The following is a 26518-nucleotide window of genomic DNA, read 5'->3' as shown; positions in this document are numbered from 1 at the left end:
TGTGTGTCCTCAGGCCGGTCCCTCCCCCTCTCTGGGCTGGGTTTTCTCACCTGTAAAATGAGGATAACGCAGTATATACCAGATGGGATGCTGTGAGCTCCTGGCTTTGCAGGGCTTGGCCCAACATCTGACGTTGAGAGATGTCAACTGCCTGCATCAACATTGTTTATTATTATGGAAATTATTTGTAAATGGAAAGTTGAAAACTATGGGGAGACATCATTTAAAATCGCTTTTATAATATAACATAGAGTTTGCTGAGCCCATCTCTTTGTCATACAGTAACCCCAGGACATAAGGAGGATTATTACCCCCATTCTATAGAAGGGCAGACTGAGAATCAGAGGGACAAAGCACCTTGTTTAAGCACAATCACACAACTAATGAGGACCCCAAGCAGCAACTCTGATTTCCCCACCTTTAAAAGCTGCCCTATCCTCTGATGTGTCTATGCAGCTCAGCAAGCAGAAATTTTTGGCTTTTCCCACTAATTTGGGTCGTGTTTATATGTACATTTTCAACTTAAATCATTTGCTCATTGAAACTGGGTCTTTCCTGCCTATTAGCAAGAGGTGGCCGTGACAGCTTCTCCCGTGTGTCTCGGCTGCACTCGGCCTCCATGGCTGAGACGATGCAGAAGGACAGTTTTCAGGCAGGACAGAGGAGTGCCATTGACAGCACCAGGCACTGCGCCCGAGGTCATCTCCACCCACCCCCAGTACGGCCGGTGACAGGAGGAACCCAATGCCTTGCCTGACCTCTCCCTGCTGCCCCCCGCCCTCTGCGCCCCCAGCCTTCAGCCCTCACTGAATCACCTGCTTAGCGGAGGGGAAACTGACAAAGAAACGAAAGGCTTTGCAGGGCCTCTGCCTCCGGATCATATTCTGTACACTGCCGGCTCTGTGTATTTCTATTTTCCTTCCTCGAATGACTGTTTTCTGGCCCGTGACAGGGCCTGTGCGTGAAGACACTGCAAGCTCCAGGCTCGCTGGCCTGCTGGCTGCAGTCTGTCCAGGACCTGCCTCCCCCTCCAGGGGGGTCCTGTAGCCCCCCAGAGCCCGAGGGGGGAGTTGGCAGACCCCAGCCCCTTCAGGCAGTGGGCACGGCTGAGAGGCCTGGGGGAGGCAGTGCTGCCTGGGTGAGAAGGGGACTGCGGTGGCGGGGGTGGGAATGATAAAAACTTCATGCTGGGGACCACTCGGGACCTGAACACCTCATCACGGGTCTCCTCCTTACCCCCCATTCCCCTGGCTTGTGGGGAGGAAACCGAGGTTCAGTTCTGTTGCTCCCCAGGGTGACATGGCTACTGAGTGGGGAAGAGGGTAGAGTCCACCCAGGCAGGCCACGTGGCCCAAGTCCAAGCTGTGGCTCGCCGGACCGGGCTCTCTGCACAGCCTGGGACAAGCGGCCTGCGTCCTGGTCCCCGGGCTCAGGGACCTCTCTCTCTCTCTGGGCCTCAGTTTCCCCATATGTAACAAGGGGATGGCAATGCGAGGGAGGGGCTGGTGAGGTCGTGGACATCGGAGAGCCAAGGAAAGTCAAAGCGGTGTTTGCATGGGGAGTGGGGGTGGGGTGGGTGGCTGGGGCAGCACTGTGCTCATTCCTAGGCCTAGCCCACAGTGCAGGGACCTGGACCCCTCCCCAGCCTCAGGCCCCCCACCTTGAGGCCGAGTGCAGATCAGTCATCCCTCCCTTCACTGCCTTGCTGGGGGTCAGAAGAGACTGCAGGTGAGGATGCTTAGCTACCTGGAGGTGCTGGATGAATCCACCTAAGGAGACGGATGGTGCACCCAGTGTCCCTAGCACGGGCCTGTGTTGTGCTGGGGCTTCCCACACATTATCACTGGTTCCCATAACAGTTCAGCCAGGGAGGGCACATAAGCCCCTTTCTCACCTAAGGAAACGTGGTGTGGTTAAGCCACTTGCCCAAAGTCATGTAACTGTTAGGTGGATGAGTTGGGGTTCGAGCCCAGGTTTGCCCGATGCCAGGTGCTGCCTCTGCCTGCACAGCAGGCCTCCCACCATGTCACCCTCACCTAGGCTGGATATACAGAAGTGGCCAAGAAACAGAACCAGGGACCCCGTGTCCTCTGAGTGCTCATGGTTCCAGGCCAACGGGCTCCATCAGAGCCCGGCCGACCCCTCAGACCACCTTGAGCAGGGATCCCAGGTCCAGAGCAGAGCTGGGGCTGCCACAAAGCCAGGAACCCACCTCGGCCTCAGGGAGGGCACAGAAGGTACAGGAAGGCATCCTGGCAAGGGACATGCCAGGTACCCCCCATGGCCCACCAGAGCCCCTGCCCACCTCTTTCTCCCCCTGCGCTCCACAGCTTCTCTCAGAGAGCCAAGGCCACATGGCTCACCTGGTGAACTCCGTCAGCGACGTCCTGGATGCCCTGCAGCGGGACCGGGGTCTGGGCCAGTCCCGCATCAGGGCTGATCTTCAGAGGGCACCTGCCAGGGGAGCACGGCCCCGGGGCTGCGCCAACGGTGAGGGCAGGGCGCCTGCCTCCAGTGACTCGGGTGCCAGGCCCTGGGAAGCGGGGAGCCCTGGGGCGAAATCTGCCCTGCAAGTGAGACACCAGGGACCCAAAGCTGCTTCCGCAGCTGCCCATGCTTTGTCCCTCCAGCCCCTGTCCCTCCCCCACAGCCATGTGAATCCCTGCTTTTGTTTACTGAGCATTCACTGTGGGCTGGACATCACTAAGCACATTATCTGCACCTGCCCAGGGGGCCCTCTCCCAGCGCTACAAGGGAGGGCTCCTTAAGCCCATTCTCCTGTAGAGGAGAGCCAGGCTCAGAGAGGGTGATTCACTTACCCAGACTCACACAGGGAACAGCAGGGCTCAAACCCAGGACTGACTCTAAGACCCATGCTCTCAACCGCACGAGGCACTGCTGGGTGCATAGAGATGTCAGAGAGCCCCAGGGACAGTGCTGGAGAGAGGGAGGTGGGCAGGACTCCTGGGTCCCCAGCCCATGACCCGCCATCCTGACAGCCCTGCCCTGTGTCAGGCTCTCGGCCGCGGGACTGCCTGGACGTCCTCCTGAGCGGACAGCAGGAAGATGGCATTTACTCCATCTTTCCCACCCACTACCCTGCCGGCTTCCAGGTCTACTGTGACATGAGCACTGATGGTGGCGGCTGGACGGTGAGTCTCTCAGGCGGGAGGCCAGCTCAGCCAGGCCCCGGCCTCCTCGTGGCTCTGCAAATTGGGGAGGCCTGGGGTGATCCTGAAGGCTGTCCACACAGATAAACCCAGGGTGCTCCAGGCAGCCTCTCACCCAGCCCTGCACCCAATACTTTTCTGCTCCAGCCTCCCACAAATCTGGCCATAATCTAGCGGAAGAACTCCACACCCACAGAAATCTGAAATGGGAAAAAGTGGTGGTGAGCTAACCCCTTGGGGGGCCCACCTGGAGCAGACGTTCAGCACGTCACCTGTTCACAGAGCCACCTGTGCTGCCTGGGTCCCCCGCCCTCTCTGAATTCAGCATTTCTCACTGGGTGTTGTGCAAGTCGGGATAGGCTCCTGGGATGAAAGGCGGTGCCAGGAGCCTATTGCTAACATGAGTTCAAGGACCAACAGGTGTGGACACCTGACTTTTTTTTTCTTTTAATTTTTAATTTTAAATTAAAATTTTAATTAAAATCTTTTAATTCGTGGTCACATACATATAAAACAAAATTTCCCTTTTTAACCATTTCAAGTGTACAATTCAGTGCTATTAATCGCATTCACAGTACCATCACCAGCACCCATTATCAAAACTTTTGCATCACCACAGACAGTTAAGCAATAGTTTCCTAATTCCTCCCTGCCCTGCTGATAACCTCGTATCTATTTTCTGTCTCTACGAATTTGCTTACTCTAGATATTTCATACAAGTGAAACCATATACTGTTTGTCCTTTTGTGTCCGGCTTATTTCATTCAGCATGATGTTTTCAAGGTGTGTCCATCTTGTGGCATGTATCGAAACTTCATCCCTTCCCCTGGCTGTGTAGTATTTCACTGTGAGTATGTTCCACATGCTGTTTGTTTGTCTGTTGATGGACATCTGGGTTGTTTCCACCTTTTGGCTGTTGCACATAATGCTGCTATGCGTATTGGTGTGCAAACATTTGTTCAAGTTCCTGTTTTCAGTTCTTGGGAGTTTATTCCTAGGAGTGGAGTTACTGGGTCATGTGGGCATCTGTGCTAACTTCCTGAGGAACTGCACCATTTTACTTGCCTACCAGAAGCGTACAAGTGCTCCAATTTCTCCTCATCCTCGTCGACACTTTGTATTTTCCTTTTTTTGATGATGGTCAGTCTAGTGGGTGTGAAATGGTATCTCATTGTGGTCTTGATTTACCTTTTCCATGTGCTTATCGACCATTTATCTATCTCCTTTGCAGAGATGTCTAACCAAGTCTTTTGCCCATTTTTAAATTGGGTTCTTTGTTTACTTGTTGTTGAGTTAATGCTTGACTTCTGTGGTTATCCATTATTCGCATTGGGAAGGGCCTTCCTACGCCTTCGAGGAGTGGGGTGCTGGGTTGGGGCACATGGAGTGTGGCTGGCGGACGTGGGAAGGAGTGGCGATGATGAGGGCTGCTCATTGTGTGTGTGAAAGAAACCAAGTGTGGATGAGCTACTTGGCGCAGAACCCCACCTGCTTCCTGGTGAGGAGCTAATGTGAATTCCCTGCGTCTCCTGGTTCCAGTCTGGGTGGGAAGTGGTAGGCAGTGACGGGTCTCAACCACAAATTGAAGGGCGGCAGGGGAGGGGGGAGATGGCTATTGGTGCCCCTGAAATTGCCCTGGAGCTGAGAGAAATGGGGTGGGGCAGAGGCCCCTGGTTTGAACACTCCCCCCCCTCCGCAGGGAGTCTCTGGATAGCCAGTATTTTAGGTTTGTGGGCGATAGTCTCTGATAGTCTCCACTGGTCTCCAGCAGCCTCAGTAGCAACTACCTAACTGTGCATTTGTAGGGCTAAAGCAGCTGCAGACAAACTGTAAATGCATAGGCTTGGCTGTGTTCTAATAACTATTTATGAACATTGAAATCTGAATCTCATGTAATTTTTGTGTGTCACGAAACATTCTTCTCTTGATTTTTTTTCTAACCATTAATAAAATGCTAAAACCATTCCTAGCATCCAGGCCCCACAAAAGCCAGCAGCAAGCAGGGTTTGGCCTGTGAGCCACGGTTTGCTGAACCCCATCTGAGAGCCAGGGGATTACTGACAGATGGGAAATGAACTTGCCACTCCCCTCACCTCCAATTGCTGGGCTTCTGGCCTGCTCTCGTGACTCAGACTCGGGGTGGCCCCAGTTCAGCAGAGCCACTGCCGGCCATTGGGTGACTTTCTGCAAACTTAAAAATGCATGACTCTTCCCTTGGGCAGGTGTGGTCCCGTGCGAGCGTGCAGGGCTTGGCCGGGAGAGCAGATGTGAATTGATTTTCAGCTCTGCCTTGTCCCTCTGGCCGGGTGCCCTGTAGCTGTGAACAATCTGTACTGCTGTCCATGGAATTCATGTACTACCCTGAGAGCTGCTTGGTCTCCCCACGTTGGGTGTGGTTGGGACAGCCAGTGACAACAGAAAGGAGGACCAGCAGCAATGGATTTTCAATTTCATGTTTAATTTCAGTTGGACAGTCATTTTTGAGCACTTGCTGTGCACTGGTACTGGAGAAGTATGGAAATGGGAAGTCCCTGTCCCGGTCCTTCCAAGAAATTTAGAGTCTGGAGATTTGGGGTGAGAAGTCACTGTCAGCAGAGAGGGGAAGAAGGCCCTGAACGAGCTTTCCAGAGAAGGCGGCATTTCTGATGAGCCTTAGAGGGGGGGATTTCTGAGTGTGGGGAAGGAGAAGGTATGCCAGAAGAGGGAACCAGGGTCTGGGAGTCAGAAAGCATGTGGCATATTCAGGAAATAGAGTCAGCTAGGACGTGGGGCACAGGGATAAGGTGAGGCTAGAGGTGTCACTATCCCAGGCTATAGGGTTTGGGGCAGAAACTGGGGAGCTATTGAGGGTGTTAGAGGAAGGACAGGGATGAGAACTATGCTTCAGGAACCATAACTTGAGAGTGTGTATCCTTGGGCTGGAGCAGGGAGAGAAGGGAGGAAGTGGCCTGCTTGTTTGGGTGGCGGGCATTCGATCGAGCCCGTGCACAGAGGGGTCGCACACTTGGGCTCCGGCATCCGCAGACTGATCCGTGTATGACTCTCAGCCCTGCAGTAGGGCGTTGGGAAAGGTACTTACATTCCCCAGTACTCAGTTTCCTCAGCTGTGAAATGGCGTACCCACCCGCGCAGTTAGAGGTCTTCATTGCAAGCCACAGAAAGTAGCGGATTTATGTAGAAGAGGAATGTACTCAAGAAAGACAGGAAAACCCCCAAAACCAGCTCAGAGCCAGGCAAGCCGGCCACAGGTTTCCTGGTGAGAACCCCACTGCCCCAGGGCTCCTGCCACTGAACACTGGACACGGCTAAACCTGGACATGGTCACCCCACCAAGGTGGCAGCTGGGACTGGCCTGGGACATAACTCACCATTACCTTTGAGAAGGTGCCCTTTGCCCCTGCATGGCTTCCCCAGCTCTTGCTTCAGAGTCAGTGGGTGCCTCTGGTTGGTGGAGCCTGGGTGACAGGCCTGCAGGTGCCACTGCCAGGGAGGCTGGGAAAGCAAATAGCTGCCGTTTTTAACAGCTGTGGTGGGAGTTGTGCTCTGCCTCCCACCAAACCTCAGAAGATGGGAATTCTCTATAGGAAGGGTGGCCAACGAGACACTTGTCCACGTTAGTACTTTGTGGGGTTGACCTTCCGTTATGAAATGCTCGTGGAGCATGTAGCATGCGATCGGGTTTTGAAGACTGTTTCTGACAGTGAGCCGTGCCCCGAGCGAGGTGGTGACAGCTCAGCAGTGAGCAGGATGCATGAAACCTCACCCTTCTCCGAGCTCTCTCCGAGCTCCCCCCGAGGTGGAGACCCCCCACCACGGCCCAGGGAACAGTCCCAGGGCCATGGAGCAGTGGGAGCTGGGGGTTCATCTGCTTCCAGATGTGCCCAGATAGAAGCTTCCCAGCCTCTGACCTTGGCACTTGGGTGTGAGGAGAGGCTGGTCCGAGGACTCACTTTTCTCACCAAGGAGTTCGGTGTTGACTATTTGTAGTGTATTGATTTCCACGCCTACAAATGCTCAGGGAAGAAGTTTAACTTCAGATAAAGCAAATGACCGAGAAGAAGGGAGGAGAGGGAAGCCTTGCGAGGGGGGGTATACGGTGGGACACAGGGCTAGGACAGCTGGGGAGAGTTCTGAAAGAGGTCAGTTGTCCTGGGCAGGGGCCAGATGTGGGGGAGGCCTGAGTGAGGGGGGGCCAGAGGGGCGAGGCGAGCTGGAGGGCAGAGCCTGCCGTTAGGAGCCAGTGAGAGAGCAGGCAAGAATCCCCCAAACAGCTCCAAACAGACATATCTCTAAACTTGTCTTCAAGCTCCAGAGGAGAGCTTTTAAATGGACTGGCTTCGTGTCTGGGGGTTAAAAGCTCTTTTGTTTTCCTAACTCCTAGAACATCTGAGTTATGGCATTTGCCTCTGAAACCCTTCCGTGGGCAGAACAGTGAATGCACCAGGCGCAGCCCAGAAATCAGTGTTAAGGGTTAGGACAGGCTTAATGAAAGACTGAGACGCCAGTCGAGGCTATGCATCTTCCACTTGGGTGGACTTGAAACCAATCTCTGGGGGAGCCCATCAGGGTCTGAGCCGGGAGGCAGGTAATTCCTACAACCTGGGATTCAGAGGCCAGGAGAGGAAGTCAATGAGGAGCGGCGTTCCACTCAGCCCTCACGCTCAGACACCTGGATCCGGGGCCCGGAGCCCCGAGAGGCCGCAGAAGTCAGGCTGTTGCAGTCTGAGAAATGCTTGCCCGGCCGATAAACGTTAATATCCATTTGGGCTTCCGTCAGAAGCAATCTTTTCTCGGGTACCTACAGGCATCTGTCAGGATCACCACCCTGCCACACAGAATCGCTGAGAAACTCAATTGTTGTTTGGGAGGGAGCTGGCCCCGCCTCTCCGGGGCCTGATGCCATCCGTTCTCATTAGACCCCTCTGTCCAAACTGCCAGGCCTCAGGGGCCGACACCACATCGTCCTCTCTGGCAAACAAGCTCCCTGGAGCTTGTCCCCAGGGACCCCGGGACTGGACACTCCAACCAGAACCTGCTTTCTGGAGAGATCGAGTGGGCAAGGATATGACTCTGCAGCCCTGCCCACTCAAGAGGTGCTTTACAGTTAATATACCACTGCTTACCTGGCATTGAGTCAACCCGTCCCACTCCTGGAGGCCAGCGGGGCAATTTCAGAGAGGTTAGGAAATTTGTCCAAGGCTACCCAGCAAGCGAGAGTGGCCAGGCTAGGGCAGCACCCAGGCCTCCTGAGGCCCAGCCTCGTGCATGCTGGTGAATGGCCTGCTGCACCGTGGCTCTCAAGTTATTTAGCATCCAGTCACTGAGGGCCAGCAATGGGCCAGCCTGGGCATCCACAGGGAACAAGTCAGACCAGTGAGCTCCCAGCCTGGCAGTGAGGTTGACTAGCCAGCTGACAATTGCTTAGCGGTGTGATGGCTGGAGGGAAGCATGGGGGATGGCCCGAGGAGGGCACCTAACCCAGCCTGGGCAAGCAAAAGATTGGGGGTACCTCCATGCCAATGTATGAGGCAGAGTAAAGCAGGGGATATTTTCCAAGCACATGTGCAGGTCTGTAGAGAGATGGCATGGCTTGCTCTGGGACTCCAAGTGGTTCCATGTTGCTGGCATGCGAGTCTAAGGTTGGGGGGGGTGGGTCCTGGGTCATGTGGATGGCACAGGAAAATTAGGAGTTGGGCTTGCTCCTGAGGCCACCTACAGGATAGCTAAGGAAGGGAGTGACCCCGACAGGCAGGGCGGAGGGGTGCATTGGGTGTGGGGTTGCAGTTTAGGATGCATGATTCCATGGGCCCACACGCTGTCTCCCTGAATCCTTGCTGCAGTCAGTGGGAGCTGCCATGTCTGGGAATGGGGCCATGGGGCCCCTTGAGGTGGGGAGACCACAAGATGGATCAACTGACACCTATAGATGGCCTTTCAGCTAATGTGGCTGCTGCTGGCCCTCGCTGAGCCAAAGCCTCCTGTCCACTCTCCCCAAAGGCCGTGGTGGCTCAGGCCACACAGGGCCACACAGGGGTCACTCTTCTTGTCAAGACCACTCTTGAATTTGACATATGCATCTGCCCACCTCTGCCCTATAGTAGGGTAGAGAGGAGAGGCTGCCCACATGGCAGGAAGGGCCCGGGTGTGAGTAGGAGACGCTTTGGCCCTGCTTGGCTGCCCTGCTGGCTGTGTGACCCTGGGCAAGGGGCCTTCCTTTCCAGGCCCAGCTCGGTCCTTGTTCTCTGGTGAGTCCCCTCTTGCTCTTTCATTGCACCCACCACAGGTGTGTCCAGGGAATTATCTGCCCACCCTGCTTCTTGTCTGTCTCCTGGGTGGACCCTGAGCCCTGTGGGGCAGGAGCTGTGCCAGCCAGCCTGGGGCCTCTGGGCTGTTGGCTCTCAGTTCTTGCTGATTGAGCGATATTTGGTGCTTTGGGGGCAGCGCGACGTCGTGTCTCTAAGCCTCAATTTTCTCATCTCTGAAATGGGGCTCACTTAGCGCTGCTTCACAGGTGTGGGAAGTCAGCGTCATCGGCAGGCTGCTGGCCTGTGAGGGACCAGGAGGAGGGGAGGCCCCTGCTGGACACTGGGAAGGCCTTGGGAACAGATGCTCACCCTCCAGGCTCTTGCACTCAAGCTGGGTTTTTAAAGGAGAGGGAGATTCTTAAAATTAGAGGCCAAACACCCTCATTCAGAAGGTTTCCGCCTCCCCTTCCACCGCTGCGTGAGCCAGGCTGGGCACTCAGGTTTCAGAGCGTCCCCTCCTCATCTGGCCAGCCGGGGGCCCTGCGGTCCTGAGCTGCCCGCCTTGCAGGGCCTCAGGAACAGGGTGGCCGCGTGTAGAGCCCGTTGCGGGTTCTGGGTGGGAGAGGGAGGCCTCTGCCCAGCACCACCCGTGGGGGCCCAGCCTGCTGCCCCCTCCAACTCTGGAGCCCGACGACGTTGTGGACTGCGGCCCAGCCTGGCCCCTGCTGAGATCCGCGGGGTGGGGCTGGCGCTGCCGTTGGGCCTCATTATCCTCTTTGCACCATCCTGGGCCGGGGCCACACGGCACCAGGTCCTGCTAAGCGTCTGCTACAGCAGGACCTGCGCGTGGAGGTGCCGTGGCCCCGGGCGGACTGCCGGGAGCCCCCGCCGCCGCGTCGCCCAAAGCCCCGCCTGGCACGACTGCCATGCTCTGCCAGGCGCCTCGTTGTCGCGCGGGGTCAGTGGGGTCAGCTTTGCCTCTAATTGGCTCTGCTGCGCGTGAAACCCTCTCCCTCCCCGCCGCCATTCCCGCCTCCCGCTCCCTACCTGAGCTCTCCAGGAGAAGAGGAACATCCTTCCCTCACTTGGAAGACATCAAAGGGGCCGCCACCTGAGCTGCGAGATGAAAAGCTCCCCTACCCCACCCCCCATCCCCCACCCGGCCACCTGGCGGCCTCAGCCCGGGGGAGGGGCCAGGCAGTAGGAGTGCTGGGTGCTCGGAGTGGGACCTTGGCCCCACCCTGCTCACGCGGAGGCTGCGGCCCCACCTGACCTGGCACCTTGGTGGGAGAGGGATGTGCCACGACAGCAGTGGGCCACCGTGTCCCCAGGCTGCTGCTGGCCCAGAGCTGGCCCCTCAGTGCCTTGGGGCGTGGCCCCCAGAGCCCACCCGCTCTTAATGGCTTCGGTGACCGGTGAAGCCATCCCTGCATTCTCTTGACCCATCTCTGCCGAGAAAACCTGCTCTGTCCAGAGCATTTTGGATTTTTCAAACTTCTAATGTAAATGGGATTGCGCATGTGAAGTGCTCAGCCCGGCCCTGGCGCGTGGCGCAGCGTTTGATAAATGGCAGCTCTGAGCACTGCTTTGCCAGGAGCCGCACGCTGCTGCCAAGCCCAGGAAACGTGGCGGGGTGCCAAGCCTGGGGGTACCATTTTCAGTCAAAAACAAGGAGTGGGCCCGACTTCCTTCTGGGCTCGGCATCTGGTCTGAAGGGGAGGAGGTGACTTTGGTTGGGCCTACTGTGCGCTGCCTGATTTGCACGTTGGCCTTGTGGTAGTCTCACCGCCACCCTGGAGGTGTGCCAGAGGGGCTGCTGTGGGGCCTGTTTACAGTGACAGAAGCAGGCTCAGGAAGCTTTGGTGACAAGGCCTCACACCTGTGAGAGGCAGAATCAGGATTTGAACTCAACTCTGCCTTATTCCAGAGCCCGTACCCTTGTCATCAAGCTTGGCGGCTTCCTGAGGACACTTCACAGAGGTGTCCAAAAGGACTGAAGGAGTGACAGTCTCCCAGGAATACAGGCAAAGTCTCCCCAGGGGCCACCTTTCAAAGGCTACATTTACTCACGTGTCCAAGTTCTTTGTTCTTTAAGAACAAGAATCTGCCTCTGCCACAGGTCCTCCGTCTCCCTTCCCGGAAGCACCTGCTCAGGAGGTCCAGGAGGCAGGTGGCTGCTGCAGCTACTCAACCAGCACAATGCCCAAACCTGGTTCTGCAGCAGAGCAGCTTCATCATAATGTAGGAAAATCTCAGATGCCAGCTCCTGGGGAACTTTCTAAGGTCGCAGAACCACACTCCCCACCACCATCCCATCTTGCGGGGTTTGCATTCAACCCCCCCTCTTCCATCACTTGGGCCTCAGCCCTTCTGACCACCCTCTAAGGTTCTGCTCAAACTGCAGTTCAGCTTGAGCATCTCTTCCAAGAAGCCCTCCTGGACCACCACCACCCTGCCGGGCCCAAGCAGACCAGCTCACACCTCCTCTGAGTTCCCAGCAGACCCTGCAGCGATGATGGTTACCAATACTGAGCGCTGTGTTTTAGCAGCCCATGAATCCCCACTGGGTTCCTTGTGGATAGGGGCTATTATAATCCTGTCTTACAGATGAGAAAACTGAGGAACAGGGCTCTACAGAAAGTGCTGGGTGGGGAGATGCCCTGCCCCGTGGCTGCTGCTGGTGCGTCCATCTCTGTTGGGGCCTTGACCTTTCTGGGGGCCAGAGTCAAGTCAGGGGCTCTGGTTTTGCAGAGGGGGAGGCCGAGCTCAGACGGTGGCCCAGCCGCACAGCCTGTTGGCCGGACTCCGGACGGAGCTCGGGTCTCCTGGAGCCAGCATGGCTCAGCTCACGATGAAGACTTTGTGGGTCGGGGCTCAGAGGTACAGCAGGGGACAACATCCATCCTGCCTGAGCCGAAACACAAAGACAGCTGGTGGGGGGCTCCACGGCAGTCCCCCCCTCTTTCGGCCTTCTCAGTGGGGAGAGCCCGGCCCTGAGCACCGCAGCCCTGAGGCACCCCCTGCTCTGCCCCATGAGCCCAGGCCCGAGTCTCCGCATCTGCCAAACAGGAGCCAAAACCCGTCCCTCCGGCGCTGCGGCGAGGGAGGGGGGGGGGCGGCCATCCTCTCAAGCCTCTCCCTTCTGCTGTCTCTCCTTCCTTCAAACCACCAACACCATCTGCAGGGCCCTGTGGACCAGCGCTCCCTTGGCAGAGCCCCCGGCAGGCGCTTGGAAGGCGCGCCGGGCAGCAGGCAGCTGGCTTTTGAGAATCCTCAACCAAGAAAACACGCTCTGTCTGTCTTCCCACTCGCGGAGCCCACCCAGGAGGCCGGCGGAGACGAGCGTCTTTGCATCAAATTGCTTTGCAGCCGGAACTCAAAGGAGATGCCTCAGGAGCCGGACAAATTTAATATTTTAGCCTCGAAATAAATAAATAAATATTTTGTTATCTGGCTTTTCCCCTTCCACCTCCCCTCCCCCCTTTTGTTCCTCACCTAAGCGGGCGTTCATATTTTACGGGCAGGGCAGAAGGCGGGAGAAGTGGACAAGTGGATCCTTTGCTCGCTTCCTTCCTTTGTCTCTTCCCGTCCGCTGATCATCGCTCTGTAATTGAAGGCTTCCCACTTGGTGACATTATGTCTCCTGTGCAGCTGGCTTTCCGCAAATCTGAAGCCACAGCTGCAGTCCACTCTGGACTCTGGAGTAAGACAAAGCGTGTCCACGCTTCCAGAGGACCTGGGGGGGGGGACCGTGTGACCCCGTGACCCACCGCCCTCACTGCTGTCTGGCCCCATGGGGCTGTGGTCGGCAGGAGGGCAGGGCCAGGGCTCCTGTGCTCTGCGCGCCTCATGGGGCCGACACGCCTCAGTCTCTCGGCCGCGGAGCCCGGGCATAGGGACAGCCCCCCGCAAAGGCCGCAGCACTGGAGTCGTGGCTCCCACACTGTGGGTCACGATCGTGTCCATTAGAAGGTGGAGAAATCAATAGAATGGGTAGGGCTCAACATTCTCTTTTAAATAAAATAGGGTGGAACAGAGTAGAACAGAACAGGTGGGGCTTACCAGTGGGAAAGTGAGACTCAGCAGGGGACTTTCCTTGGCCATACGCTGGGCCCAGGACCCTCTCCCCTCCACTGGCCTTCCAGGGCCACCCTGGAAATCCTCCCAGAAGCCCAGGCCTGCGGGCAGACCCACCTTCTCCCCATGGCTTCTTGGCTTGGGTGAGAGGTCCCCTGTGCACGTACGTCTTCCCCCTCTGTCCTTCTGACTCTAAGGTCTCCAAGGCCCTGGTCACATGCCCCCGACTCAGTTTCCCCAACTGGCACCTGGCACAGAGGTGCTCACTGGAATGTCTGAATGAATGAAGAAGCTTGGGGAAGATCCCCTGTGGAGAGGAGGGGACGAGCACGTGGGAGCCCTGCCAGTCAGGGCGTCTGGGCCTCTGTCTCCACTATCTCTGTCATCATCCAGCTGGCTTTTACTGAGCACAGGCTATGTGCCAGGCCCTGTGCTCACTCTCGGCCCATGGTGTAGGTGCCATATGCTCTCCACCTCACAGATGAGGAAACTGAGGCTTCTAGAAGCAGAGAGACTTGCCAAAATGGCCGAGGGGCTCTGGAACCCAAATCCTTTGCCCCCGTGCTCCTCCACCTGTCAGGGAGGCTCATTCTGTGTGGCAGTGCCCGAGCGGGCCTCCGCCGAGAGCTGGGTCTCCCAGGGGGCTTCCCGCCCTGCCAGCCCCTCGAGCTCCCCTCCTGCGGTGGAAATCAGCTGACAGCTGCCCGATCCCTTCTCTGGGGAGCGCCTAAGCTTCTGCCAGGATTAGGCCTTTAGGCCTTTCAAAGGGCACGTGCTCAGGGTCCAAATCTCCAGCCATCAATACCTCTCAGATCTCTCCAAGCCTTATTGAATTTCCTTTCGCACCGAGCCAGTCCCTTCTGAGGACTTTCAGATTTCAGGGCTGCGCCACATTTGAGGGAACAGAGAAAAAAAAAAAAAGGAGGTGGTGTCATCTCCCTCCAGCTCCTTGACGTCAAAGCTGCCCAAATGCTGTGACTGACATGTCCCCACGGACGCGAAGCATCCGGCAAACGCTCACCTAGCAGACGCTGCCGGCCAGACGAGCACCCGGGCAGTTCCGAGCGACGGAAATCAGGCTGCTTAGTAATGGAACTGGCAGCTCGCTGCTGCCGCAGCCAAATCTCTAACCCATCAGATACTGCCACAGATGGAGGCGGGTCGGCAGCAGGAGGGGGTGCTGCCTCTGCAAACGAGCAAGGAAAAGGCTTGTTAAACAGAAAGAGGCTGCAGCCAGGAGGGGTGGTGGAGGCGAGCTGGGAACAGGATTGTCAGCGGATCTTGTAAATACTCAAGGCAGCTCTGGCCTGGACCAGCGTGGTACTTATTTCAAAGCAATTTAACCGATGGGATTCCCGACTCCCAGATCAAGAATGTTATTAAAATGAAGAGCAGAGGCAGCTTGCCTGCTCATTTTGGACCCAAGTCACAACCCAGCCTGGCTGCAGACTCCTCTTCTTCCCTTGAGAAGTGGCTCGGACTCTGATTTCCCAGGGTCCCCTCCCCTCTCCCCACCCAGGTCCCTGGTCCATTTGTCTGGGCATTTTTATTTGGGGAAGGTGGTAATGCGTGGGTCTGGCATGTTGAGAGATGGAGCACCTTAGGAGAGGGAGGTTGGTCTTGGTTTTTAAAAACTTGAGAATGGAAATCATTGCCTTCCCCACTACATGGGACATGACATTCAGGGGTAAAAGTCTCCCTGACAACGTGGGACATGACTCCCAGGGTTGAGCCTGGCCCTGGCACTGTGGGATCAACATTACCTTCCAGACTAAAAGGAGGGAAAGAATTATAACAAAGAAGGTATCAGTGGCTGAGACTATTCAAACAGTCAAGAGGCTACTCTGGCGACTACTCTAACACAAGCTTCAGCTAGATACTGTTATTATCGTGGTTTGTCAAACCTCAGCCAAAACCATTCTTTCCAACCCCAAAGAATGCCTAGGGCTCTATCTGAGATTCTACAAAAGTTTCATGCAGTAAGTTTACCTTCCTGAAACCTACAACCTCCACAGGGTTCCAAGGCTAGATTGGAAATAGGATCAAAGGAGAACAAGGAGTTATAACAGAAGATAGGGTTTAACAAACAAGTATGACAGCGGAACCATCATAATGAAAGTTCTTTTAGCTTTCAGTGTTTTGGAGCTGGTAGAAGGGGAAACCTGAAAATGTGGAATGGTAACCCAGACCAAACTTTGAAATCTTTTCTGTAATTACTTGTTAAAATGTACTTTGAAAATTACTGCTTTTTCTTTCTGCTCTTTGTGTATATGTTATATTTCTCACACACACACACAAAAAAAAAACATTTCAAAAACCCCATGAGAATTGGGTTTCTTTTTGTTTGACGTAGAAAAGGATAGCAGGACCCTTCCTTGCCCACCCTCCTTATTTCACCAATGGGGAAACTGAGGTCCAGAGCAGGGATGGGACTGGTGCAGGGTCCAACAGTGAGGCAGCACCCACCCCACCCAAGACCACCATAATTTCTTACACCTTAATAGGGTGTTTTAGGGCCCTGCGAGCATTCAGGCAGCCCCACCTCAGGCGCCACGAGGCTCCAAGCCCCTGCTCTGTCCCAGGCCCCTGTGCTAGGAGCCACTGACACTGGGGGAGACGACAGGCCCAGCCCCTGCCCTCTGCCAGCGGGCGGGCGGGGAGGGGGCCGAGGGGAGTGGGTGGAGCAGGCTGGGCAAGGGCGGGGCCTGGGTCCCTGCGCTGGTTGGTGCCAGCTGTCCCTCCTCCGTCTTCTTTCCCTTGCAGGTGTTTCAGCGCCGGGAGGACGGCTCAGTGAACTTCTTCCGAGGCTGGGAGGCATACCGGGACGGCTTCGGCAAGCTCACGGGAGAGCACTGGTTGGGTGAGCTCCGCGGGCCGCACCCCCTGGCAGGGCCTTCTCCCCGAGCATGCCAGAACGAGGGAGCAGGGCTGTCGCTGTCCAGATCAAAGCCCCTCCCGAAACGCATGTGCATTCTGGGCTTCCCTGGCCTCCTCACACCTGAGTCAGCTCACACGTCCTGCATGTAGGGCGGGTTTGGTGCCCGTGAGGTCAGTGAGAAGGACACTGCAGTCAATGTGAGTGATGAGGAATGTGTCACTGTAGCCGGGTGAACAGGAGAAAGGAAGCCAGGGACGGTCAGGGCCCACGCTCCCCTGGAAACCCTGGTGGTAAAAAAGCTAGGAGCCCACAGAGAGGTCCCACTGCACACCCATTAGTACGTCCGTAATTCACAAAAATGGGAATTACCAAATGTTGGCAAAGACATGAAGAAATTGGAACATTTCTGCTTTGCTTGTGGGCATGTAAAATGGTGCGGCCGCTGTGGAAAACAAGTTGGCGGTTCCTCCGAAAGCTACCCATGGGATTCCCAGGTGACCCGGCAACTCCCAGGTGTAGCCCTGAAATCATTGGAAACAGGGCCTCAAACTCGCCCACGAATGTCCGTAGCAGCATTATTTGCGGTCGCCGGAAGGTGGAAGCGACCCAAGTGTCTGTCAGTGGACAAACGGATAAACAAGATGTGGTCTGTGCGCACGATGGAATATTACTCACCCGTAGAAAGGAACGAGCCTTCCAGGGAGGAATCTAGAAAACATGAAACTAAATACGAGAAGCCAGACACAAAAGGTCCCAGATTGTATGACTCCATTTATATGAAATATCCAGAGATGGTAAATCCTTAGAAACAGAAAGCACAGCTGTGGTTGCCAGGGGTTGGCAGGGGTGGGGGGCGGGAAGTGGGAAGAATGGGGAGCAATTGCTTATTGGGTGTGAGGTGTTATTTTGGGGTGAAGAAAATGTTTAGAAGTGGTGGCTGCAGTGCACGGTGAAGGTGAGAAATGCTACTGAACTGTTCGCTTTACAGTGTTTCATTTTAGATTATATGAATTTCACCCTGATTAAAAAAATCAGCAATAAAAAATCCTAAACCCTGGGAGCGGAGGTGGGGGGAGCAAGGGGGCCTTTTCCTGTAGGAAAAGGTGAGAGGGTGGGGGCACGGCGGCCCCGGCCCACGCCAGCTCCCGCTGCAGCTGCTGGGGGGGGGGGACGGGCAGGACCTGAACAGAGGGAGTCTGGCCCCGCCCTGTGGGCACCATGGGCACGGCTCCCCAAAAAGGGACGGCACCCCACATGGGTTTCCCGTTGTTAGCGTGTAGTTTATGTTTGGCATGAAGTAAAGGCTCAAAACGCTTAGATTAATGTGCACACGAGTATTACTACTATCTATTTAATAGCTATTTTTAAATGGTCTCAATATTTAAAAATCTAATTTCATTCTAGCCAGGAATATGCTCAAGAATCAGAGGTCTGAGACCCCAGTTTTATGGGGGAGAGTGTGTGACTCGAGGGAAGGTGGTTTTTTCTGTTTGTGGATAGTCACATACCATAAAATGCATCAGTTTAAACTGTACAATTTAATGGTTTTAAGTATTTTCACAAGATTGTGCAGCTATCACCACTAATTCCTGAACACTTTCTTCCGCCCGCCCCCAAAAGAAACCCATGCCCATTAGCAGCCACTCTCCATTTATACTTTTAATCCACACTAAGATAGCCACGTGGGCCTTGGAATGGAACTGCTCGCCTGAACGACGACACGGGCCCCGGGCACGCCCCTCCCTTTAGCCCCCCTGCCCCTGGGCTGCGATGTCTGGAAACGTACCCCTGGGGCTGAGGGCTGAGGGGCGGAGAGCAGCTGGCCGGAGGGAGGGAAGTGTGGAGGGGCTGAGTGGGGAGGACCGGGCCAGGTAGGGGTCAGGGGGCTCCCAGTTCCGTGAGGACTGTGGGCAGAAACCCCTGGGAGAGGCAGGTGGGCGGGTGCCAATGAGCGTCTGTGCTGGGCAGTGAGGTATGTGTGCACGGGGCCCCCCGGGGGGCGAGCTGTGCCTTCGTTTACTAATGCCTGCCTCCCCCAGGCCTGGGCTCCGCAGGGGCAGGACCCCCTCTGCCCTGACCTGCACTGTGTCCCTGGTGCCCAGGCGGGTCCTGGCCACAGGACATGCCAGACACAGAGTTAGGCGTCGTGGCTGCAACCCCACCTGACTGCACGCAGCCTCGCATGGAGCAGCTTTGGCTCCCTGAATCCTCACATCCTCCCTATGGGCAGGACCTCCTATTGTCACCCCCCTTTTGCAGAAAAGGAAGGTGCAGCCAACTGTCCACATCACAAGTGTGTGTGTGTGTGTGTGTGTGTTGGGGTGAGTGGGAGGAGCCCTGGCAGGGCTCACATGTCAGAGCCCAACCGAGTTTTTAACTCTACCCAGTACTAAATAAAAAGCAGGGCGGGTTGGGGTTCAGGGAGAGAATCTTCTTGGGGGGAGAGACCCCTTCCCCCACACACACTCACACACCGAGGTGGATGTGAAAAGCTATGGAGCAAGTGACCAGGTGGGAGGCCCTGTCCCCACGGTGCCACCCGCCCCGGAACAGCACCGGCCTTTCTGCAGCTCCTCGGCATCTTAATTGAAATCTGTGAGCAGCAGCAGAAGGTGCAGGAGGAGGCGTTTAAGCGAGGCCCTGATGAGCTCCTGGCAGATGCCCGGGAACCCTGACGAGAATGTCAACTCGAGGCCCAGCCCTTCAGCGTCCCTGCTCGGCTGCCTCCCTTCTGCTTTTCCACATTCCCCTGTCATCTTCCCATGGAGTGTTTTGTCTTTTCCTATTGAGTTATAGGAGCTCTTTATATATTAAGGATATCGATCCTTTGTCTGACACATGTGAAACATGCTCCCCATTGTTTATCTTTCAGCATTTTCTGTAACATTATTTCCTGTGAGTTTTAAAGTTTTATACGGTCCATCCTGCTAGGTTTTTTTTCTTCATGTCCTCTAAGTTTAAGGCCTTGTCTTACCAAGTCTTTCTCCTAGCCAGTTTTATTTAAAATATCTGCTGTATTTTTGTCTTATGATTCTTTAGTTTGATGTTTTAGGTTCAGATCTTTTGTCTTATGATTCTTTAGTTTGATGTTTTAGGTTCAGATCTTTAATCCATCTGGAAATTTATTGGGGTGATGATGTGAAGTATGGGGGTCTTCCTGTTTTAATCCTTTCCCTGGCCCTCTGCCGTTTGAACACTGAGAGTGGGGGTGGAGCTCACCATTCAGGGCCCGGGAAGCTGGCAGGTGGGGAGTAATTCTGGCAGATCAGTACAGATTGGACAAACCTGGAGAGCAAAGATGGAGGAAAGCTGTGCTAAGGAGGGAGGCTTCTCTCACAAGGGGAAGGCTGCAGATGAGGGAAAATCCGAATCAGAGAGAAGCCCCAGAGGCTCCAGCATTCCTGCCCCAACCCCTGTGGGGCAAAGTGCCCAGCCTCACCTCATGGGCACTAAGATGACACCTTAGGAGCTGGATGCTGCTTAGCCAAAAGGAACAGCATGCTAATGTGGGCCTTTGGATACCAGTGACTGTTAGTGGTGGGGGAAGGAGGCTTCCAGCAACCCCTCTGGGTCAGTCTCCCTCTTGTCTTATTTCTGCATCATATTATTTGCCCCAGGTATGAACTGAATAAGAGCAAGGAGTCTGAGTCATTCTGCCTGAGCTTAAATCCCAGCTTTGCTGCTTACCAGCTGTGTGACTTGAGCTAGTTACTTAACCTCTCTGTGTCTCAGTTCCTTCAATTTTGGAATAAGGATAATAGTACCTGTCTCACTGGATCAGAATGACAGCAGCAGCAAACGCTTGCAGTGAGCCAGGCACTGCTCTAAGTGCTATACAGGGATTCTTTAATTAAATGTGACTCATTCTATTTCAATTTGATTAATTAATGCACATGAAGTGCTCAGTCTCTGGCAAGGTTAAGTACCATCCAGGTGGCAGGGTTGGTGGTTGGCATTCCTACTATCTGCCCTTCTGGCCCTTCACAAAGGGCCCTGGCATCGACCCCAGGAGGCAAATCAGGGAGGCAGGTGTGTGTCCACTCCACAGGTGCATGCCCGCTCCACAGGTGCGTGCCCACTCCACAGGTGCGTGCCCACTCCACAGGTGTGCAGTCCAGGGCCCAGCGAGGGAGAGCAGCTGGCCCTGGAGCTCTGGTTTGGAGAGGGGCAGGAGGGGCAGGGAGATGGGGGCCCTGGGGAGACCCTGATGCTCTCTAAGCCCATGTCTTCCGCTGCTGTGAACCAGCCTTCGGACCCCTTTAGAATGCACGTGCTTACCCGTGGGGGCTTGGATCTAAGGAAAGGCAGGGGGGAAAGGCTGGTGAAATGTCACTTGCTCCTGATAACTCGTGAGGCGTTTAATTAAATGCCCTCTTAATCAAGAGGGTAATCAAACCAGCAGGGAAGCACCTCAGAGAGAGTGTGTGGAGTGTGTGTGTGTGAACATGTGTGTGTGTCGGAGAGAGAAAGAGGCCTGATGCGAGATGGCTAGGATGGGTGCAGGAAAGTTGAAGAGAGGAGGGACAAAAGGAGGAAGAAAGCGGGGCAGGGTGGGGGTGGAGGTGCAGAGCTGGGTTCTGGAAGCAGCAGGAGATGCAGGCACTGCCTTTCACCTCTTTTGTCTTCTAAGTCAGCAAGCATTTATTGGGCACTTACTGTTCCTGGCTCCCATCTCTGATGCTGGGATTCAGCAGCAAACAGGACAGCCAGCTTCTACCCTGGTGGGGAGGCGGACATGGAGACAGGCAGCTGAGACACAATGAGAAACACCAGTAGGGGAACACCTGCGTTGGCAGAGGAGGTCCCCAACCCCATCAGGGGATGAGCCAGCCTTCCTGCGGAGGTCAGATCTGAAAGGTGAACAGAAGGCAGCCAGGTGAGGAGGAGCATGGATAATTGCCCCAGGCAGAGGGAACAGCAAGTGCAAAAGCTCAGAGGAAGTGTACCTACCAACACCCAGAGTATGAGGGAGGATAGGGGTACCATCACCCCACCCCTGAAGATTTTCCAGAATCCCCGACTCCTACAATCTTTCTGCCAACATTCAGCTCAAAATCTCTGCCTTTGGAAAGAGAAAGCCAAACAGTACAAACTGTAAGCCCTCAATTTCCTGCCAAACACAGCCCCATAGGAAGAAGGAAGCAGCACAGGGTCCACAGGACGCACCTGACCGTTATTGTCCCTTTCTGTCACCAACCACCTAAGCTTAGCTCTTGTTTCTTCTCCTGGAGGTCAGTTCCTAAATGCCCCAGTTTTCTGGACTTTCCCCACCATTCTCTCCCCCTGCTGTAGGGCTCAAGAGGCTCCACGCCCTGACCGCGCAGGCCATGTACGAGTTGCACGTGGACCTGGAGGATTTTGACAACGGCACGGCCTATGCCCGCTATGGGAGCTTTGGTGTGGGCTTGTTCTCTGTGGACCCCGAGGAAGACGGGTACCCCCTCACTGTGGCCGACTACTCGGGCACTGCAGGTAAGGCTCCAGACAGGGAACAGGGAAGGGCTGGGAGCACACCGGTCTCTCCACCTGGGAGGGTAAGGGAGGTCCCTTCAGGTCCTGCGTTTCCACCCTACAGGGCAGGATCAGGGCTTCTCACCTGGGGCCTCCTTGCCTCCACTTTTCAAGTCCCACTTGATTCACACCCCTGCAGCGTGAAGCCAGCAGAGCCAGGCTTGTTCACCCATCCTCCAGATGAGGAACAGCCAGGAACCAGGAGACCTGGGGTTTGGGCTCTGCTGGGCCTCTAAAATGCTGTGGCTGAATCTCTCTGGGCTTTCTCCTCAGACTGAGGCAGGAAGTGAATGAAAAAGCCGGGAGGTGGGTTAGAGATTGCCTAGACCTAGGGACAGCCAAAGGCACCTCCAGGGTAGCACCAGATGTGCTTCTGAGCTTGCATAGACACACGGGGGTGAGGAGGGGCAGGTGTGTGTGCACATCTGTAGGTAGGGGCAATGTGTACATGTGTGTACACAGATCCACGGAGTGCATCATGCACCCATGTGCATGCATATGCCCCACGTGTATACACCTGTGTGCGCATACCTGCACAGGTGACTCCCTCCTGAAGCACAGCGGAATGAAGTTCACCACGAAGGACCGTGATAGCGACCACTCGGAGAACAACTGCGCTGCCTTCTACCGCGGCGCCTGGTGGTACCGCAACTGCCACACGTCCAATCTCAACGGGCAGTACCTCCGCGGTGCCCACGCCTCCTATGCCGACGGCGTCGAGTGGTCCTCCTGGACCGGCTGGCAGTATTCACTCAAGTTCTCGGAGATGAAGATCCGGCCAGTCCGTGAGGACCGCTAGCTCGCTCCGGCCCCGCCCTCTGGCTCCAGCCCCGCCCACCCCTGGGGCCCCGCCCCTGCTCGCTCTCTTCCCTTTGGTCAGCCTGCTCTGCTGTCGGGGTGGCCCAGGCCAGCCCCAACACTAAGCCCCCTGGGCGGGAGAAGTCACATATCTCACTGCCCCCGCTCCCCAGTTTGATAGCAAAAATTATCTCTTGACTCTGCTGAGAGGCAACTTTGACGGTCCAAAATTCGGCCTGCCTGCGTGCCTGCCCGCGTTCACTGGGGCGCTGTCTGCTTCTCCTGGGGGGTGGGTGAGTCTGCGCCCTGCCCTGTTCCGGACGGCGCCCCCGGGCAGCGCCTCCACTTTGTCAGCCCAAGCACCCGGCGGCATAAGGATGCAGAAAGTAGGGGCAGGTAGCAGTACCCCTAGACTTCCTTTTAGGAGATCGGAGGGACGTGCTCCCGTATTGCTGAAGCCAGGCCTGCCCTCGCGGCCCGGACGTCCGGTGCCTGGAAACCCCAACTCTCTGCAGAGCACCTCGCGTGTCTGGTGCTGAGGGTTGCCTCGCACCCACCAAGTCCCAGATGCCAGGCTGGGGCACAGGGTTTGCAGGGACCCAGGCAGAGCAGCTCCTGGATGGAGCACCCCCACCCTTACCCGCGTCCCTGCAGGACTGGGAGGTTTCCATTCCCGCTGGCTGCTGGGCCGACCCCGTCCATCTGTCAATCTCAGATGAGAGTCAAGCCAGCCCCCTGCCTCTCCTCCCCACCCAGGACAGCCGGGAACCGCGCCCTCCCGCCCACGCTCTGGTCCTCTTGCTCTGGGAAGAGGGGCAGATCAGGCAGCACTGGGCTGGGACTAAGGCTGGGCCGCGGCGGACATGGTACCACCCTCCATGCTCACCCCTACCACCAATTTCGAGAGATTCCTGGCTCCTAAGGCCTCCCTGGGGGCCAGGCTTGACACCCCGAAGGATTTGGTGGCTGTTTAAATCCGATGTGGTACTGGAGACCGCTGTCTCCACGGGGAGCCTGCCCCCTGCTGGTGGCTGTGGATGCTGCCACCAGCCTAGCCATGGGGCGTTGGCTCACTGGGCAGATGGGGGTAGGGAAACTGAGGCACTGAGCCAGCACCTTGTAGACATTTTCTCATTTAATCCTCCCTACTTTTCTGGTGTTATTATAACCTGCTCCCAGTGGGTGAGAAGGGGAGGGGGAGCCAAGGTCACCCAGCCAGGAAGAGAAGGACTGGGACCCAGGTCTGAGTCCAGAACCACAGCCCTTACCCACCTGCCTGATAGCCATGGGACCCTGATGTGTCTTCTCTCAGAACCAAGTGTACGGCTGTTTTTCCAGGTCTCCCCCGCCCCGTGGGACCTGATGTGGAGGCAGGACCCCAGGAAATTGGCCTTGGGGAGCTGCTCAGATTCCCAAGGCAGCAACAACCCACCCTCCCGCAGGGGCTGGAAAGGATGGCTACCAAGAAGGCAGGCAAGGAGAGGTGCTGGGGTGCAGTTCAGCTCTCCCTCCTCCTCCTCCTCCCGCCAAAGTTTGTGCTTAATAATAAACTGGAATCTGCCCAGGGCAGCAGGAAAGGCCCAGAGTGCCTCTGACAGCCCCTTTCTAGCTCCATCCTGGCCACCAGCAGCCAACGAATGTTTATAGGACATCTGCCATGTGCTAGGCTCTGCCCTGGGTGCTGGGCAAGGTGGCGTCCTGCCTCTCGGCGTGCGGAGCCAGGGGAGGAGGTGGCCTGGAAACAGGAGACGGCAGTCCAGTGTGGTCGGGGCAGCGGCGGGTGGGCGGGAGGTGTGTGTGGGATGACCGCACAGACTTGAAGGAAATTCCCTCCCTGCGGCCCCTTCCTGCCAAGGAAGAGAACGCAAGAGAGCTGGCCCCCCTCGGCCCTCAGGGACCCCAGTCACAGAGCAGAGGCTGGGCTGGGACCCCAAGTTTTCGTCTCAGGAAGGCTGCCCCCCCCCACTCCACCAGTCCCAGGTTGGAGCTGGCTTCTGCTCCCGCTTGGCAGTGCCAATCACTGTTTAGAAAGTGCCAAGCCTTTCCTGATCTGTCATCAAACAGACTCCTGGTGAGTGTGGAGTGAATGGGCCCCCAGATGTGCGTGTGCAGCCGGAGGCCCAGGAGCCGTGCTGCCAGGAGCCTGGCTGCAGAACAGACGCGTGATGGCTCCAGGCCTGGCCGGGGACTGGGGGGAGGGACCTGCAGGAACCAGTGATGCCTGTTCAACTTCCCACGTACTGGAGTCACCCAGGCCTTCCAGAGGTCCAGTCACTGCCCTTGGGCACCAGGGCCGCTCCCTCCGTACCCCCTCCCCAGGACTGGCACTGCCGGGGCTGGGCCCCTGCTCCCCAAAGTTGAAAGGGCACGAAGCAGGCCGTGGTGGGGAAACCGCGCCCCACAGGCAGCCCCGCAAGGCTGGAGCTGAGAGCCCGTGCTCTGAGCCCCGGAGGCTGCGGCCAGCGAGGCCGGCCTGAGCCCTGACTTCCTACAGCCCACAGCCCGGCCTTGGTGGTCAGCGGAGATGGAGTGACCGCGGGGAGAAAGGGATGGGGACAACCAGTGAGTGCGCCAGAGAAAACTCACTGGGACCTGATGGATGAGTGAAAGGCACACAGGCCAAGGGATCAGCCTGTGCAAGGGCTCACCAGGACTGAGGCCACTGAACCTGAAAGGACCCTGTCCCGCTGGGCTCGATCAGATGGTTTAACGGTGGGGTGGCTGGCCGTGCTGTCGCCGCATCCCCTGATCACCCCCCCTCCCTCTTTCCCTCTTCCTCGGGTGAGGACAGCAGGCCAAGTCTGGGAGTGGGATGGGTGGAGGTCTGCACCCCGCTCCCCAAAAGCAGCTGATACTCCTTGACAAGCAGAGGTAGGTTCGGCGGAACCAGCAAGCGATCTCAACCCTTGTCCCTCAAACTTTGGACTGCTTGCCCCCAAACTCAGAGTTAAAAAGGCCACCCACCTGACTGGCAGAATCCCCCAACTCCAGCGGGTGGGAGGACCCTCAGTCTCCACCCTTGTGGCCTCAGCAGTCTGTCTAGGAGCCACTGTCCAGCTGGGAGATAAGCTGTGAGCAGTTCTTAAACTGCATTTTACCCCTGCAGCCTGCGTGTAAATAAGTTTCACAGCGTTCCTCTTTGGGGCAGAAGTGATGTGCTGAGCACCTGCCTCTTCCTGCTTCCCCCTCACTGCCCCCCGCCCTCCTCCACACCCCCGAAGCTGGGAGTCATAACAGTGGAGACCCTGCCACCAGGACCCTGCCTCTAAGTAGGCAGAGATTTGGAGGATTAGCGGGGGGTGGGGGTCAACAGGAGCTGCCAGCCTGCATCCCCTGAGCCAGGGGGCTGCTGGCCTGGCACTGGGGGCAGGGGGTGGCGGACAAAGGGATGCCGAGGGGTAGGGGCACATGGGCAAGGCCTGTGGCCCAGCGCAGCTCTGTCCTGTGGAGCTGAGGAGCAGCACGCCGGCAGCAGGGGACCCACGGAACCCAAACAAGGAGAGAGGACACCTGGGCTTCAGCTTCAATGACCAGGGCTTCCCCGGGACCTCAGTTTCTTCATCCTTTTGCCAGGAGAAGGGTGTCCCAAAGCTTTCCCCAAACTCTGAGTGGGCCCAGTACCTGGTGGGACTGCAAACCTGGAGAGCTGAGGTCGGACCTCGGTGGGGTCGGGGACGGAAGGGAAGTGGGGGGAGGGGTTCTGACCTGAGGCTGGCCTTGTTAGCGTCCCTGCTGCACCCGCAGGTGTGCCTGGCTGCAGCCAAGCCAAGGCAATGTGGGGGGCGCTGGGGCTGGGCGGGAGCTCCGAGGGCCAGCTCAGCGTCGAGGGCCTGGCGGAG

General features: G+C 56.6%; 1 protein-coding gene across 1 annotated transcript in view; it reads left to right on the top strand.

Moving 5' to 3' along the window:
* The window catches only part of FIBCD1 (fibrinogen C domain containing 1), a 34678-nt gene extending 11535 nt beyond the window's left edge, over positions 1-23143 (top strand). Inside the window, exons 3-7 of the mRNA XM_077133609.1 lie at positions 2331-2490; positions 3016-3152; positions 16256-16352; positions 21663-21842; positions 22421-23143. Of these exons, the coding sequence (XP_076989724.1) occupies positions 2331-2490; positions 3016-3152; positions 16256-16352; positions 21663-21842; positions 22421-22680 (834 nt within the window). The 3' untranslated portion in view covers positions 22681-23143. The remainder of the gene's footprint in view (positions 1-2330; positions 2491-3015; positions 3153-16255; positions 16353-21662; positions 21843-22420) is intronic.
* The last annotated feature ends 3375 nt before the right edge of the window (positions 23144-26518 follow it).

The sequence above is a fragment of the Tamandua tetradactyla genome, chromosome 2 (assembly GCF_023851605.1).
Source record: "Tamandua tetradactyla isolate mTamTet1 chromosome 2, mTamTet1.pri, whole genome shotgun sequence".
In the NCBI taxonomy this organism is placed as follows: Eukaryota; Metazoa; Chordata; class Mammalia; order Pilosa; family Myrmecophagidae; genus Tamandua; species Tamandua tetradactyla.
Note: the sequence above shows the minus strand (reverse complement) of the source record. Positions and strands in the feature narration are given on the sequence as shown.